The 18,203-nt window shown below is 46.8% G+C and overlaps 1 protein-coding gene across 2 annotated transcripts in view; it reads right to left on the minus strand.

The window, feature by feature from the left end:
• Nucleotides 1-604: 604 nt before the first annotated feature.
• The window catches only part of Elk3 (ETS transcription factor ELK3), a 61,673-nt gene continuing 44,074 nt past the window's right edge, over nucleotides 605-18,203 (minus strand). The window contains exons 3-6 of one of the 2 annotated variants that reach the window (XR_008722556.1): nucleotides 14,763-15,106; nucleotides 14,312-14,442; nucleotides 5,812-5,934; nucleotides 1,271-1,344 (exon numbers count right to left, since the gene is read on the minus strand). Coding sequence is in view for 1 of the 2 variants with exons in the window: in XM_055627969.1 (XP_055483944.1) it covers nucleotides 1,243-1,344; nucleotides 5,812-5,934; nucleotides 14,312-15,106 (1,020 nt within the window). In the remaining variant the exon portion in view is untranslated. Of the gene's footprint in view, nucleotides 1,345-5,811; nucleotides 5,935-14,311; nucleotides 15,107-18,203 lie in introns of both variants that reach the window. The other variant, XM_055627969.1, reaches the window with a different exon arrangement.

Genomic DNA, 18,203 nt, shown 5'->3' on the forward strand with positions numbered 1-18,203 from the left:
TGTGAGCCACCATGTGATTGCTGGGAATTTGAACTCAGGACCTCTGGAAGAGGAGCCAGTGCTCTTAACCTCTGAGCCATCTCTCCAGCCCACTCCAGCTTGTTCAGCCCATCAAAAATTGTGCCTACACACAGAAATGTGTTGCATAACAATTTCTTGGTTGTTTGAACTCACCATCTGTGAGTGTCTTCCAAAACATTATTAGTAGGTTCCCCGCCCTCTTCTTGGGGAGAGACAGGGAGACAGATTGTTGGGATTGTACCCACAGCCTCAACACATGCTAGGCACACATTCTACTGAGCTACCCTTCTCCCTAAAGCATTAGGTTTTTTAATATTAACTGTCATGCCAGTAATCTAAAGAAACCCTAACTCCCAGTAAAGATACCAGATGGTTGTGGCTGTAGGAAATGAAAAGTGTAGGCCTACTCTTTTAAACATAAACCTGGGAAGTACCCTTGAAAGTGTGGCAGGTGTGAACTTAACATAGCCTGAGTATTCCAGACTTCGCCAGGAGTAGAAAGCTACTGTAAACGGCTAAGCAGCTGGCCTCTCAATGTTCATCTTTAAAAAAGAAAGAGAAGAAAAGAAACGCGCTTAGAACATGTACTTTAGAGAATGTTTATTGTCTAAATATGGCTTCGTTCATTCTTATAAAAACATTACTTGGACGTTACATTTACTGGATTTCAGTTCAAGAGAGGTCCTAAGGCAGTTCTTACAGTGATGGGAGTACACTTAGATGTTGTCTACTTGAGAAAATAACATTCTACCGAGAGCTGTTTGATGCTAATGTGTGCTTCAAACATTTTCTCTTAACACTAGAAATACATAAATCATGTACATAAGACTAAATGCAAAGGAAGGCACAGCTGGTTACATTGTGTGTACAAGCAGATTCAGCATATGCAGAATTAAAGCAATAAAAGGCTTCACATCCTTATTAGTTCTATTGAAAACATTAAGAAAGGTTCTTCACTGTCAGTGTTCAACACTTCAGAGATAAAAGGATAGAAAAACACAAACATTAAAATCCACTTAATGCAAAACAGACTTTCATATATAGCTGAATATATAAAAAAATGGTTTTTAAAATGCTAACATACATCTAGATTATCCGTGTTATGAAAAGTGCAAACCAAATTAACATGGTTTCACAATGTCCTTCTCATGACACAGGTAAACTAGCCCATGGGGACAAACTGACTTCATCAGTTTTGAGTCCGTTAGTTGCTGACGGCAGTCATGATGATTTCTGAGAGCTGGAGGAGAGCAGGACTGGGGACGGAGCTCTGTCCAGGCTGGGGAGCGGCACCGGCACGTGACCGTTGAGCAGTGTGGGGAACTGCGAGAGAGGAGAGGCAGTTAGTAATTGTGGCAAAGTCATTGAGGAGCTTGCATTCCTCTCATGCCTAGACACAGCAGTGGAGGCAGTTCTGAGTCCAGTGAAGGGAACTGGTTGCTGATCTGTTTTACAAAGGTTACCTAGGGCAACGGGGGTGGGGAGAGAGCAGAAAATGTCCCTATTCTGTGCGCCTAAGGCCCCAAAGTGTTAGTACTGTTTTTTAAAGGTGCTAACCTAGCTAGCTAGGTTCCTGATTTGCTTTGAATATTGAGGGGGTGAAACTGGAAACAAGGATCCTTTACATATGGATCAGTAACCTCAAAATTTGAAATTTGCTGTCAGTTTTTCACAGCACAACAGAGTTGTCAGTACTTGTTTAAAATGAGGACTGGGGAGCTGGACAGAGAGCTCAGCAATTAAGAGTGCTGATTGCTCTGCTGACAGGACCTGAGCTTGATTCCAGTACCCACAGCACATGGTTTACAATTATTCCAGTGGCAGGAGGTCTGTTTTCCTGTATTCTGTGGGTGTGCATAATTAACAATAAAATGAGTAGTTTTTGTAAAAGAAAGGCTATCTTAATTTTGGAGAAAGTTTTGAGGATGAGAAAATACCTTCATTGATTTAATATCAATGAATTAAATCTCCCTCACACAGGCAAACAGTGAAACTTCTGTATTGTTGGTAACTGGAATGATAAACAGAATGAAGGCATTATGCTTTAACTTCCTAACTTGAGCAAATACTTCAGCTACAATCCCAAATGGAGAAGGGTGAGAAAAAGCACCCTTCCAATAAGCGGCTGCTCACAGCTTGAGTTCTACACTGCCAAAGATGAAATGTGTCCAGTTCATCTCCCAGGTACTCTTAGCTTAATCCTTGCTTAGCCCAGGAAAGTTAAATATTAAACTTGAGCACTGAATATCAAACTGCAGAACCTGGCACACATTAGAAGTACAATAAATATTTGTAGAATGAGTAAATACTTTTCCCCCTAAACTGTTTGGGTAACACATCCTGTGCCTTTGCTTCTCGAGGCCGCCGTCTCATTGGCTGTCTCATTGGGTGTCTAGGGATATAAAGTAATCTTTGTTATCCTTACTTTATAAACGAGAAAAACAACTCAGAGGTTCCGATTAGCTAAAGGTCATAGCTCCTAAGCAAAACCAAGCTTTATCTCCAGCCATACTAAACTCCCCAGCTCCTATTTTAACTCCTTTAATGGTAACTGGCACATGTAAGGCTTTCTGTCTTTACCGAGGCTCTGGAAGTGGTTTGTTTGTTTGTTTGTTTGTTTTTTGTGGGACTGTGATTCAGTGGGGTTCTCAGGCCTTTCTGCAGTTTATACTGTCTAAGCCAAGGCCCGTGTCCTCGCCCCCACTCCCAAGGAGACTGAAGGTGAATTGCAGAAGAGCTGTCCTTGAGCCTTCATATTTTGAGAATGGTTGCATCTTCTCTCTTTTTGGTACTCTCCCACCATTTTATTGGTGCCAGTAAAAGAATCATCTTTAGTTTTAGTTTTTTCCATGTGTTAGAATGGATTGCTGTCTGTTCTGTATACACTCAGTTTTCATACTTCTTTCGATTGGCTTTTTTTTTCTTCTCCTGGCACGTGTATGGGCTTTTCTCCCACCACAGATGTAAAAATATACCGAGCTTAACAGTTACAGAATGTACTGTCAGTTGGAAACTGAGTCACTTCTGCCCGTTTCCACCTGTACCTGCCTGTGCGGTACAGTCCAGATCTGGTCAACAGGCTGGATGAGGCTGAACTGCAGTGTTTGTAGATCAGGCTCTCTAGATTCACGCTCAGCCATGGCTTTCACATCTCTCTCTTTTTACTAAAACACTTTGCAAATAGAAAGTATAGCTCTTCAGAGAGGTCAGTGTCCTCTTCTTACCCCTCCTTGGCAGAAATTCTGCCATATCTGCTCTCATCTGCTCTAGTCATGGTCTTAAGTAGGCTGGCACATACCTGTAATCCCAACATTCAGGAGGCCGAGGCAAGGGGACAACTGTGAGGTTAGGGTCAGCCTGAGCTAAAAAGTGAGTTCCAGGCTAGCCAAAGCTACAGTGTGCAACCCTGTGCCAGTTCCTTTCCCTCTAAGATAGAAAAGGAGACAGATCATTGTCTGGGGATCTGGACAAGAATGACCCAGCACCATCCACCTAAGGATTTCAGTTTGCTTTTCCAAAGCTCACACAGGAAACTTGCCCACTCTGCTCAGAATGTGCTTAGGTCATATTTTCTCTTTTGTTCAGCAACACAGTGTATGTAAATGAGGTTTATTGTTTGTATTAAATTTGAAGGGGTACAGTAGTAATCTGAATTCTGGGAAATCCATTTGGATCTCTATTAGTTTTTTCATTAAAAATCTCAGTCCTCTTGACATGTTTGTTGTTTACCATTTTTAAAACTGCCATCTCCACCTTTCACCATACTCTATTGCTCCTTTTTATGCAAAGAGTAATAATATTTTAAATGGTCCAGAGTTGTTTCTCCTTGCCTCATGGATGCGGTCATAACTTGAGAACCCCAGGCCACACAACCTGACAGCCATCCAGACTAAATTGTAGCCCCTCCTACACTCCCCAGCTGTTTTTGAATGGCTTTTGTAGCCTGTTTGCCAAAATTAAAATCGAAACTTTTTGCAGGTGACCTATATATGCAGCAATCTGCAGAATTCTAAATGTAAATTAGGACCCCCTAGTCTGCAAAGGATCTCAGAATATAGTTCCTAGACTAGAGCATCATAAGAAACATGAGTGAAAATGTTTCATCGGGCCCTGTCCAAGCCTGAGGGTGGGCCTAGCATCTTTATCTGACACACTATCCATGTGACCCTGACACATTCTGGCTTGGTAGAACCAGCTGGGTTTGTGGTGTGGACATCTCCCAGCCCCCAGCAATCCTGCCTATCAAACCACTGTGGGCACAAACTGTATTTACTGTTGGGAATACTGGAATAGTAACAATTCGACTGGTTCCCTCTGGCTTTCCTAGGAGGTCTCCAAGCCCTGCACCAATGAGATGGCAGAACTGCCAATAACAATGAAAATGAGAAGCTGTTTATTGTCCAAACACTTACTAAACTCTGCAGAAGTGCCACGTTGGACTCTATGGTATTGCAATCCTACCCCCAAGGAGCTGGTGTGTTCATGCAACTCCTTCCTGCCTCGCTTTTACTAAAATGTTGCCACTTGAGGCTAAAATGACAAAAGCAGCATGCTTACTGTGCGTGACTAGAACTGAACTGTGATGATGGAAGGGGCTGGGAGAAAAGGAAACCCAGTCACTCCAGGGAATAGTCATATCATGACACCATACACCAAGCCAGCTAGGAAACCAGAGGCACATGATAGCAATCAAAACCTCTGTAGCTCCCCCAGTTCTTCCAGTGAGACCCTAAATCCTATTGAATATACATTGTGTTCTTACAGAGAGGTACTCAGCAAAAACTAACCTTGGTAAGCAAAACAACTTAGATGAGAGACTTGAGCTCATAACATCGTTTACTGATATCTGCTTTGGCATCTTGCCATTGGGTCGCCAGGAATGACTGACATTTGTGTGCCAATTGATGTGCTAGATGTTCACAGTGAAACAGGGCATGGTTCCCCTCCATAGGGTGGCAGGCACTCTCTGGTGGAGTTTGCCAGATCAATGGGCAGTCATAATACAAAATGTCAAATGCAGTGAGAACAGGAGCTACAGCCAGTTTGGGGTGAGCCATCAAGAAGGCTGGATAAGACCGTGCTAGAATTAGGGAGCAAGTAGCTGACACTGTGTCCACTTTGGGCTTCCTTCCTGCCCCTTCCTGTATTCACCTACTCAAGATAGTAACACCCTCAGCTGGTGAGTAGCAGTCTTGGAGACTCAGAAGAAATACTGATCTCCACATGATAGTAAGGTTCCTGGGAGATTCCAGAACACAGATGAATAATGAATGTGCTCACCTACCTCAGAGAGGACTTCATTATTCTTTAACCATATCCTGCATAGTGTTTTATCACAAGATTAGAGCTTGATTATAATTTATAGAATGATGCAGGTAACTTTTCTACTCCAGTTTGGAAAAGATTGATCACAATTTGTATTTTTAATGTGTATTTCATGTGAATATATTGACTAGTTGGATTCTATTTTAAAGTCTTTTACTGAGCCTTTATAAAAATTGGTTTGTTTTTATTTTAAATGATTTTGCAGGAAAGTTTCAGTTTTCGTAGTCATGTGTATCCAGAACACCTGAAGTCTCTCCATGTTTGGATTCCTGACATGGGTACATCTTTTCTGCCTCAGTGAGAATGTCTGCCTCTAAAGGGCAACCCAATCCTTATGAATTCCCCTTAGAAACTCGAGATAGTAACTGAGTGTGTGGCAGAGGGTACCCTGAGAACCTTAGTGGAGTTTAGGGAAAAGCCATTTTTGGATGACCCGTGTGGAGAAGCTTATTTGCAAACACTTACCTGGAAAAGTGTGTTGGGCCCTTGCAGCCTGGCAGGACTCAGCGGGGCGACCGGGCTAAGACTGCTCCAGAAATGTATGCTGGAGAGCAGCGGACTGGGGGTCAGGAGAAGCCCACTCGGTGTCTAGAAGACAAGGCAACAGGCAGATCTTGATAGGGTTCAACCTAACGCCAGCCACGACCAAAAGCAGCAGTGGTTGGATGCACGGGTCACTGTCAGTGCACGAAGCCTCGCCTTCTCCGGAAAACCGGCAACTTAGTTCTGCCTACATGACGAGGAGTGGTTACGGTTTCTTCAAACTAATTTTCTTCACAATTCTTAGGCAGATTCCTGCCTAAAACATTCTGGTGGAAAAGTCAGGTTTGCAGCAGCTTGTCTGAACAGTCCCTTCCACCCTACCCCCTGCTCCCAGTAAACAAAGAAATGTACAGACAAAACAGAATCCCTGGGAGGGCCTTCGTTTCTGATCGAAGCGGCTGGCCACAGCGGACACGGATTACACCCAAAGCTTACAACCCCCACGGGCACACACGTCTGTAAAGATCGTGTCAAGCTTCACTCTCCATTATCAACAGCCCTTTAATAATTGAAATTCTATTAGCATAGTCTGCGGCAGCTTGTTCGGAAAGCCAAGGCTGATTTGGCGAGCTTCGGCATGGATGCAGGGCTGGGAAGAATTCATCGCCCTGGCAATGGGAAGTCGAGCTAGGGAGCCAGAACTTAGCATTTCTTAGAAGTGGCGGGACTGGCATTTGCTTGCCCACACTCAGTAGGAGTCCTGGCCCACAAGCCAGCTAAAGGGCAGGAGAAACAACCTGCCCAAGCCAGGAAATCTGCAAGGCTTTTATTCTCCGCAGAGGCAAACTCCCTGGCCCAGGGTGTCTGCACCTCTGGTGACCAGAAGGAGCCCCTCAATAAGACTCTTTGTGTGAAGACGCGGCATAGGCGCCAGCATTTCAGAGTGCATCATGCTGGATGCTACCATGTTATTTTTTCCTAGAACTGGCCCTCTGCAGCTTCAATAATTATCAAGAGCATTTGAGCTTAAACCTAAATTGAAAGGTTTGCTCTGTTGAGCGGGAGAGAGACAAACATCCAGTGGCCTTCCAGCTGAAGTGCTGAAAGGTAAACAAATTTAAACCAAGTTATTTGAGTCTTTGGTTCCATGGCATTTCCTCCTACACACTGAATGGCCTATGAGGTTACTAGGATAAATACGTGTTTTGAATCAGTCTCCCTTTTGTTTTCCTAGTTGGAGGAAATTTGACAAGTGTGCTAGGCCAGCTGGCCTCACGTTTAAAATTAATGGCTAAGCGTATGCTCTGCCAGGGTTCCCATCTTCAGAACCTCTACTCACTAGCTAGACAACCTCAGGTAAGCAACCCACCCTCTCTGGACCTCAGTCTTAATCTGTTAAGACTGGGGAGAATGAAAATGCACAGTTGCATAGAAACTCCTAATATATACACAACTGACACAGAAATGTCAAGTCTAAGACACTCGCGTTACGTCTTAATATTTTTTTAAATTTGTGAATCAGTAATAAATATAAAATGCACCTGACACACTCATTAAATGGACTTTATCTGTTCGGGGGAGAAATTCTCACCTGGGAAGCCAACTGTGCAGGTGTGTTGGGCTCCAGCCCACAGACCCATGTGATCTGAGATACAACACAGCCAGGTTCGAACCACAGTGTGTCAACATTAACATTCAATAAGCAATGTCAGGGCTTTCTGGTTCACCCTTACTGAAGACTTCTTAAAGTCTACACAATCTTCTAAACCATAAAGGACAGTTACCCTTTTCTCTTCAAGGCCACAAACTCAGACCTCTGGGTAATCTATAAAATAGAGGATTTCTATGTCCACAGTCTCCAATTTACATTCCCCTCCGGATTAGAGGGGTTTGCTCATTTGTTTCCAAGGAATACAGGATGTACTCAGAATGCAGTGAGTGGCCTCCTGTTTCTCATGCCTAACACATTTGAAATGTCTTCTGTAGTGCATGCAAATAAACATTGTGAGATGACTTCATTCACTCCTATTGCCATGCTCCTTGGAGAGCCTGTGGCCGGAAAGGAAGAACTACCTGGTAGCTTTGAAGGGAAACTCCCTAAAGAGCCTGGCCTGGGTTATCTCAGGACATTGCTGAGGGCCTCCTCGTTGTGTCTGCCTGATGACCTGGAGGGGGAGCACTGACCAAAGAGAGTCAAAATGGCTGGTCTCTTGGGCCCTCTCACCTCTCTTGGCCAGCCACTCCTCTCTCGCTCATGGCCTGGACTCTTCCTCCGCCTGCGTTCCTCCCTTATATCTACATTAAAATCTCGATAATTTAAGGGGTTATCGTGTCCTCTTTTATTTCATTTTTTTCATTCAACTCCTCCACCTGAAATGACCTACATGTCCAAAATGGAGCTCATTTTTTCATATCCACCACTTCTCAAGACTTGCATTTCTGTAGCAGTACCATCAGTTGCATATCTCAGCATGTACACTGACTGAGACTGAAAATATTTGCAGAAACAAGAACATAAGGCATGATTTCTGCACACAAGGCCCTACCCACCATTCAGTGAGCTACCTGGTCACCAAGGTATAAGGGATTTTACACTTATTTTCAGTGTATCTCTTCACTTCCTTCAGGGCTACATTCAAGATCCAGTCCCCTTACCAGTGACATTCTACAACCACCACCTAGACCAGACCACCTGCCTCATGCCCCCAATCTATTCTGTACACAATGCCAGCATAGTCACCCTAAAACACCTCATTCAAAATCCGCTCACTTTCAGAAAGAAAAAATAGGACTCCTTAGCCACAATGCTAAGTCCCCTAAACTTACAACACACCTAACTTGCCTCTGTGAGCCCTTCTACTTGGTTTTGCGTCCTGGGCTTATCACGCAGCAGTTCACAGATTTACAACTTACCAGTCTTTGTACACTCAACTTCCCTCACTCCCCAGCCATGGTTCCCATGGTTTTAACCTTCCCTCACATGTTGGTGACTCCCTAACTTTGTCCCTTTATTCTCTCCTAAGCTGGTTCATCTTCACCTGAATGTATCATAGGCCTCTTTGATTTATCCTGGTCCAAACCGGTAACGATTTTCTCCAATAGCTTCTCAAGGCCATTGTGTTCAACCTCTGGCTCTCTCACCCCTCATGCTAGTCACCAAGTCTTTTGGCTGCTATTCTCTAAGTTTTTCTCAGTTCCAGCCTGACATCTTCACTGTCCTTTAGCTGGAGTATCACAGGGTATCCTAACTAGATACAGCCACTCCTTCTGCATCTGCACCATCAGGGTGACTTCCGCCACACGGCTCCTCCGGCCACTCACAAGGCCCAGGGCCCCCTGCTCAGCCCACTGCCGCCTTCACCTTGAAGGGTGCCTCCCATCTCACTAAACTATAGCTCCTCCTCTTTGACCCTGTGCTTCTCCACACCCTGGCCTCGTGCTCCTCTCGGCCCATCATGCTCTCATCCTGGCTGCCAGAAAGACTCCTCCTGGTTCCTCAACCCCTGACCCTTCCATGGCAACTCTCAACAGTCTTTCACTCCTCTGGACAAGCTAATCCCCTTCTTCTTTCTTAACATTCCTTTTGTGCCTCCTAGCTCTCAGGGACTGTTCCACCCAGGTTTGGTAACCCTAGCTCCACAGTAGCTTACACTGGGGTTGGGGTGGGGAGGTGGGAGGGAGTGCTCCTTTCCAGTTTAGGGAACTAAGCCAAATGTTCTTGCTCCTTGTGCTCTTCAGGTCTCCTGTGCAGGACATAACTGTGTGTGTGTGTGTGTGTGTGTGTGTGTGTGTGTGTGTGTGTGCCAATTGTGCACACTTCATCATGGCTAGGTTCGAAGGTTGTAAAACTGGTCACTTTTCATGTCCTTTTTATGTCTTGCAAAAACTTATGCTCAGTGGTTATTTATTAACTCTAATGAGGAATGTGTGTTCCACTTGGCTTATGCCTCTAGAAGCTGTTAATTTCCTATCAAACCATGTCTCAACTTCTCAGGCAGTTTTCCTGACCCTGTATTATATATTGGCCCATATTCTTTACCTCCTGAGCAGCACCTTTAAGCTCATGAGGACAAGATCGATGTCTATATGCTAACTTTGGTTAGCTAGTAAGTGCCTGGGTGTTCAGTGACTAGGCCTAAGAGAACTGATGAAAAGAGGAGGCATTTACTGCATGAACGAGAAAAGAGAATGTGCATGATCTACTCAGTGGCTAGTATTTGCTGCTGTCTTGAGTGGGCTTGAGGCACAAGGAAATCGTTCAGACTTTAGGAAAAGTAAAGGAAAATCCCCAACTCATATACCCTAAAAGAGATATAGAGGCCAACAGTCCCCATGATCCTGGCACCCCAGAGTGGTCAACATAAAGGCACTTGCCACCAAGTCATAGTTAGATCTCTGGAACTCACATAGCAGGAGGAGAGAACCAACTCCCACAGTTGTCCCCTAACGTCCACACCTGTGCCATGGCACAGATGCCCCACCATCACACATCCAATAAATAATCATAACAATTCTTTGTCAAGTCTCAGAAGTGCCTGAATCTCTAGAAAGCCACAAAGTTGTCTTAATTTGGTTAAAAAAAAAAAAAACATTTTTAAGACTTCAAAAGACAAATAGAATCCCACAAGAATATTCATAGCTCCAATCTGGAGGAATCACATATGGGTCATGGGGAATCTCATGCATGTAATGGAAGTACAGGGCAGTGGGGAAGAACAAAATGAGATGAGAGAACCACACGGTCAAAAGAAGGGGGCAACACAGGGATCCCAGGGCACGAGGAGGGAAGGCACTCCATTGGATTGTTTACCTGGAGCAACCCACAACTTGGGAGCCAAGAAACATCATGTCTTCTACTGCAAAGACCTTCTACAAGGAAATTCTCTGTCTGTAGGAAAGGTCATTATGAACACAGCTGGAGGCTTGGCTAGAATTCTGTTACCAGAATAAGGAAGCTGAACAACCCTTGTGAGAAGGAAGGAAAAAAAAAATGTTTTTCTTCTATTGATAATGGTAAATGAGACAAGAAGATGGAAACCACCCCAGAAGTGGGACGGGGGACAGGGTGGTCCTACATTGCCCCAAACTCCCACTTTTGACTTTGGCTCAAAGCTGTCTCACCACCCCATAACATAGGAAGTAGGCGTCAGCATTTCAAACCTAGCAGGCTGTCTCCAAGCAGCCACTAATCCCAGGCTACTGCTGAGCAAACACCCTGAGGCATGCATACTCAGACTCAGACTCTGACGGTGACTGCAAGCCCAGTGCTAAAACATATCAGATTTCAGCATCTTGCACAGCACAGGTGAGGAACAGGAGCCTTGGCATAAATGAGAACTAAAATGCATCAATCGGCCTTGGATTCTGAACGAACTTCACCTTGGAAAGACAGGAGACAGGAGGGAATGGAACACAAATGGAAAATGTCAGGAAGGGGGGAACAGATGAAAACGACATGCAAAAGACAGAATCAGAAGTTCCAGCTGGCACCTGGCACTGCCAAGGTGCCTGGCTGGAGGCCAGGAGGGCTTCACACAGCGCTTTCCCCTCTGTGTTGGTAGCTTGAGCCAACAGAGAGACAGCAAGCACTCTGCTTTTCGGCAAGATTCTGACGGGACCTCTGTGGCTGAGCTCTGATGTCATTACTTCTCTCTACCCAGCTGACTTCGAGTTTTTCAGTCTTGTTGGAGAAGCGCCTGCCTGTGCACTGGCAACTGTTGTTTACTATAAGCTGAAAAACCAAGGGTGATGTCCCCAGCTCTTTATAGTTTGTTTACTATAAACTGAAAACCAAGGGTGATGTCCCTAGCTCTTTATAGCCCTATCAGCAGCTTTTCCGGAGTTCCTGACATGTGGCAGCTCTGGCTCCGAGGGAGTGGCAGAATCATGCTGGTTTTCAATTCTGCATATCAAGTTGAAGATGACATTTTCCAAAACTGAATTTGGACCTAATGGCATATGTGGAAAAGGACAGTGGTCATGTGACATGTCACATCGAGGCTCCTCATGGGTTGGGAAGAGCGCACACTTCCTCTCTTGTAAAGAAAGCTTACCCTTGGGGGAAAGGTTTGGTGGGTGTTGTCACAGAAGACCAAATGCTATGTGCTGACAGGGTCCCACTTCCTAAACATACCCCACAGGAGAATCGAGTCTTTCCATGGATAAGGGGAAGTGCTCAGGTAGGCAGGGAAGCCTGTGAGCTAGGGAGCGAGCCCTCCCTTGTGAAGGGTTCACTGATGCTCAATGTGTTTCTGGGCCCTGTCCCCCAGGAGGGCTTGCTTTGGGTGGGTGGGAGAGCTAACCGTGGGTGGGCAAGCTTCTCGGCACCCCTGGAACAACCTGCTTCAGGGAGCTTTCCTGTAGATCAAAATCTTACACTGGCTTGATGCGTAGCCTAATCTTTAAGGACCTGAGGTTTGTCAGGAAACACCCCTAAGGGTCCTGTCTGAGAGGAGACAGGTGTGCCTGAGCTTAACGGGACCTCTGCCCTTCTGTCCCTCCCTGTCAGCTGCCCACAGTGAGCAGAGCGCACACATCAGGAGCATGGAGTCTCTGGTGGCGTTAGATCCTGAGGCTCCACTGTGTCCCCATGCAGCCTCCTTCACCACCTGTGTGACTCCTTCAAACCTTTCCCCGTGTCTTTCTCCTAAAAAGCCTGGGTCCCATTTTTGGATTTCCTGGTACCCACTCAATGAGAATAGCATCCTCTCAGCTTGAAACTCATATGCCTGAGGACACAGGCCCTCTGTTACAGAAGCCAGGCTTTCCTAAGCATTCTCTCCAGACCATTCTAGCAGGTTCCATCTCTGGGAATTAATGCTTTGTCCACATGTTAGGATGTTAGGATGCCAAGGTCCCTCTACTCCTAACCCCTGCTCTGCCACCCTCAGCCCCAATCAGAGGTTCTACCCCACTGAAGTTCACAGTATCTAGGACCAAAGCCAAAGCGAAAACCTGGGGAAATTTTCTGGAGATAAACAGGGAACACAGACACCAAAACCAGAGGTGACCTTGGCTTTACTTTAGACTAATCTCAACCTTCATAAACATAAACACTAAGGCCAGACTGTCCACCTGGCGGCTCTAACTTGCCTGAGCAGCAGCTCAGAGGCAGTTTCTTGCCTGTTACCAGGCAACAGTGCTTTGTTAGGGAATGCTAATTTAGGAGTGCACGTGCCCATTCCAACCTATCACAGAGTCCTGGGCCCCTCCTCAGGAATGAGAGCTGCTCTTACTGCCACTTCACAAGGGTTTAGCTGTCACATCAGCCCCCGGGAAAGCCTTGCACAGCAAAGTAGCAAAGAGTTGCTCGAGGCTGGTCTGCAGACCCCATAGACTGCTGCTGTCAAGATAAGAGCAGCTGCTGGGCTATTCCCCGAGGGATGGCATAGAGTGCTTAGCTTCAGAGTAGATGCTGAAAGCAGACAAAAGGAGTCCAAACACATTCCTCCTACTTGCAGTTCTGGAACCAGGTCAAGGTACCTCACCCCTGTCCCCAGTCATCTCAGCCAGCCAGTTACGACAACAACAGTATCCACACAAGTGAGGGGTGGGTGGGAGGCACTATCACCACACAGATGGCAAGGCGTGTGATGTGTGGCCAGTGTCTGGCACATGCAAAGGATTCGATGTCTACTGTTGAGGCCCAACAAGGACAATGACAGAAGCAGAGCCCAGGATTCCAGCCCACCTAAACCATGCTCCCACACCACAAAGCTCCAGGATGATAATGCCTGCCAGTTAGTTGGAGCTAGCTATGTAAGGTAGCAAGGCCAACCATTCCAATGTACCATTACTACACAGCCTAACTCTCAGAGAGCAGCTGCCCACTGCCCCACACCTAGGAAGCTGGGGAGGCAGAAGAACATCTAGGCCAAGGCTGCTAATCTCTGCCATTAGCATGTATCTGTGTTGGTCTGGGATCACCTATTCTGTCTGCCCTGCAGCTGAACCAGACACTACCATGACACTTCTGAAGGAAAAAAGGCCACACATGGGGGGCACGCAGTAGCTACGACTTTTCCACTCATGGCTTGCTCTCCTCTCCCCGTGGTGGGACCTGAGCTTCCCCTCAGCAACCCTGCTTTTGGTGGGACCTTTCCTTCTACATGTCACCCTGGTGTTTCTTGTTAAAGGTCACCATGACACATGGCTCCACACCGTTACCGGTGAACACGGATGTTCCTATCAGGAAGCAAAAGGCTTACACGTGCCTCCAGAAAAATATGCCTTAAAAACTTCCTAAGGTCTAAATGCCCCCAAAGCACAAACGTCCCTAGAGGTCTCCCTAACCCTCATAGCCTGTGTGTGTATGATCTGTCTGAGGTTACAAAGAGCAAATGTCCCTCTGTTGCCAGGATACCAAGCCTTTCCTTGTGAGTGCCTCTCAGTGTACACAGTGACACTAGCCAAGCGATCTCTCTCGAGGAGAGTAGGGGTGGTTCTTCCTGCCTCCCACTGGGATCATGGGAAGAGTGTTTACCTGTGCGGTGAAGAAGGCTGGAGTCAGGGATCCCGAGGGGAGGGCTGGGCTGTTGAGCGCGATGGAGCCGATGTCGGTGCCGGAAAGCAACAGTTGGGGTGCAGAGATTTCCAAGCCTTTGGGTTTTTTGCCTTTTGGGGGAAGAGATGGAGACTTGGTTTTGGAGCCCGATGACAGATTTAGGGGCTCCAGAGAATCCGAGTCATGGCAGGCTGCCTCCAAAAAGAGGCTTCTGTGTTCGGAAGGGAGGGGAGAGTTGGGGGACAGGGATGGGGACCGAGATGAGGAGGGTGATGCAGACGAAACGCTGGCAGCATTTGGCAACATTAAAGAGGAGATCTTGGCTGAGACAGACGAGGCCAGGAAAGCGGAAGCCGCCGCAGCCTCGGAGGTGGAAGGCAGGGACACCACAGGCCTGGTGGTGTGCTTGTCGCTTTTATTGGTCACAAACCTGATCACAGTCCTGACTTCTTCCACAGGGGGGCTGTCATCACAGGGCTCCTCCAGCTTCTCTGTCTTGATGGCCTTGAAGGCCTCAGGGGGGTTGTGCAGGGAGTTGATGGTGAAGGACGAGTACAGGCCTGAGTGGATGTATTCGTTGCGGCTTGTGCTTTTGAGGGCGGACAAGCCGTGCTTGTGGACCTCTCGGCCTTCCGGGGACACCTTACAGTCGCTGTCCTGCAGCAGGAGGCTCTCCCGGCTGATCTCCACTGCGTGAGGATCCATTTTGAGGATATCCGGGAAAGAGACGAACTTGTACACAAACTTCTGCCCAATCACCTTCTTGATGATGTTCTGTGAATACAAAAGCGGTCGTTTAAAACGGGTGAGCCAGAGGCACAGAGAGAGGGGGCACTGGACTGGTGACTGCGGGCAGCAGGAGCGCCACCAGACCCCTGACGGCCACGGGCGCCTAGAAGAATGAAGCGGACGCCGGAGGCTCACAGCTGTACTCGGGTCGTGCTTCCAGGAGTGCTGTGGTCTCCAGCCTTTGGCCACCGTCTCATCTCCTATGATGTGATAGTTGTGGAACGGCAAGAGCTAACACTGAGTCAACACTTGCTGTGCAGCTGTGCTGATTCATACCTGAGCTCACTTAACCCGGACGGAGAGCCTTACAAGCAGGTTTTCTCGTTCTTCCTTTACGATTAGGAAAGAGAGCTGGGGAGGTGGCTCGGTGTATAACCTGCAAGCATTCGGCCTGAACTTCAGATCATCAGCACCCATGCAACAGCTGGCCAGGTGTGGCAGTAAAGGAGTAAAGGAAAGCTCCGGGATGAGCTGGCTAGCTAGACCGGCCTGAATCCATGAGCTCTGGGTTCGGCAAAGGGTCCCTGTCTCGGGAAGTGAAGTGGAGAGTAAGTGAGGAGGGCTCCTGGGGTCATTTTTGTGCCTACACGCACATGTGTCCACATGCACCCACATACCACCAACACCCACACACGTGTGCATCGCACACACGCACACACACACTCACACACACGCAAAAAAGCAAAAGTTCTAAGAATTAAGAAACTTCCAGTATGGCAGTGACTCACACGTCCAAGATTAGGTGAGCCGTAGCAGGAAAGTATTTCCTTCACCCTCACACAGAATGCAATGAAATAGGAAAGCAGCCTGCTAGAAAGTGGTGGAGAAATGTAAGTTATCACTCTCCAGCAATGCAACATTTTCTTCGGTCAGGCAGCCATTTCTGGCAAGAACGCCACTGGAGGGAAACAAGCTGCCTGCTTGGATATTTATGGCATTTGGTTCCTATTCTTAGTTGTCAGTGTCTACTTGTGGCTCTTCAGTTGAGGTTTCATCCCTCCAACATTTGGATATAAATGAAAAATGAAAATCGCAATGAAGGCCTACGTTTTTCTCAGCCCACGAGAAAGTGGATTTTGTATGGAAGACCATGCTGTCCGGAAGGCTCATGGAGGCGGGAGAGTAGTCCCTGCAGAACCTACCCAGATCCATGACTGCCTGGCAAATGCTCACTGCTGGTCTTGCCCTGTGGTTGACTCAAAGTCCTAGGTACTCCAGGAAAGGAAAGATGGCTTCCGGCTGGCTCAAAAACCCAGCACTATTCTGTGGGGGGAAAAGCCTTGAAGGTTTCCTTACGAACTCTTCCTCCCAAATCTTGTGAAAGAAATCATCTGAGGAAGAAGCATTTTATTGAGAGCCCTGCAAGTCCGGCCATCCTACAGCAGCTCTCATGGAAGGAGGAAGGTAGCATCTTCCACTGCCAAGATGAGCAGGCAGGGAGACCCACTGCTGTTAAAAGCAGATCCACTGCCAAGATCCACAGCTGTTAAAGCCAGAGCCCTTCCCCGTTTCCACATGCCTGGGAACAAAGCACAACGTCCCTTGATGGCGACATCTCTGTAAGTTCTGACCTCGGTGAGTGCTTATGGCTTGTCCTAAGTATGAGCATGGTGGGGTTTTGCCTTTTAACAACAGGAGAGAACCCATTTGCCACGTTACTCAGATTCCTTGGGGCAGAAGAAATTCCTTGGGGCAGGGCTTTACAGGAGACATGCAAGCCCAGCTTTATGCAGCCCAGGAAATCCCACCACATGAGCCCCAGAGAGAGACAGAGAGAGAGACCTTGCCCAGCACAGCACACAGGTGCACCCATGCCTAGGGAAAGGCCAGGTGAACAGTCCCGTGGCTGTTGTGCTGGGTTTCTGGCCTGCAACTCAGCCCACCAAACTCCATGATTGTAGCTGACCTCACTCCCACACCTCCTGCTGGCAAATCTTCAGAGAAGTGGGGGAAACAAAAAAGTTCCCCCCGCTGCTGGGGAGTGTGGAAGAGCACAGGGCCTAGGTAGAGACCATGCTAGGAAAACCAGCTCCCCACAGAAAAAGATGAAGTAAGGGCGTCCTCGGCCTGCATGACACAGAGCTGTTCTTGTCATAAAGGAGTACACAGTATGGAGCTTTCTCTGCCAAAACGGCCAGTGTTTCTATCATATATATTACATTTTATCTTCTTTATAATACTTAACAATACTCATTATACTTTGCTGTTTGGCAGAAAACTTTATAAGTTTTCTTCTCAACCACTCTGAATGCCCACCAAAATTGAGTGAATTTATTGAGCCTAATAATTAATTACACAGAAGGATTATTTCAACTGTCCAGTCGCACAAACTGATTTTTAAAATAATGTTTAATTTTTAATTATTAGATCTGAGAAGTGATCACATATTTATGAGTAAGCCAACAACTAATTAAGGGCTGTTATAAACATGGCGTCTTTAGGGTCTAAAAGAGGTTGCTCAGCGGTTAAGGGCGTAGGTTGCCCTTTAGGAAGACCTGCGTTGCGTTAGGTTGCCAGCATCCACACTGGGTGGCTTACAGCTGCCTGTAACTCCAGCTCCAGGAGATCTGACACCCTGCCCTGACTTCCTTGGACACCCACATACATGGCATATACTCACACAGACATAAATAAAGCATTTTTAAGTCTCTCTTCAAAAAGCTGGTTGGGGATTAAAGGCCAGTCACAGATGGAGCGCTTGCTGGTCCTAGACTCACAAGCATTTTGGCTGACAAAGGAAAATATGATACAAACAGACTGGAGCGTTACCCAACATTAAAAAAAGAAAGAAAGAAAAAAAAAACAGAAAGGACTGAGACATGCTACAATGGGGATGTATGATCAGTGCTAACTGATCATAAAGACTGTACATCATATCGTCTAATTATAGGAAATGTGTGATGTGGAAAACATCCACACAGGCTGATGCATGGCACAAACCTGTGATCCTAGCGCTCGGAAGGCTGAGGTGGAAGGACAGGAGGTTTGAGACCAGCCTGAGCTGCATAGGTGAAACTTTTAAAAAGCAAAAGGATAGAAAAGAAGAAGGAAGGAAGGAAGGAAGGAAGGAAGGAAGGAAGGA

Source organism: Psammomys obesus, unplaced genomic scaffold, assembly GCF_907164565.1.
Source record: "Psammomys obesus unplaced genomic scaffold, mPsaObe1.curated_primary_1811, whole genome shotgun sequence".
Lineage (NCBI taxonomy): Eukaryota > Metazoa > Chordata > Mammalia > Rodentia > Muridae > Psammomys > Psammomys obesus.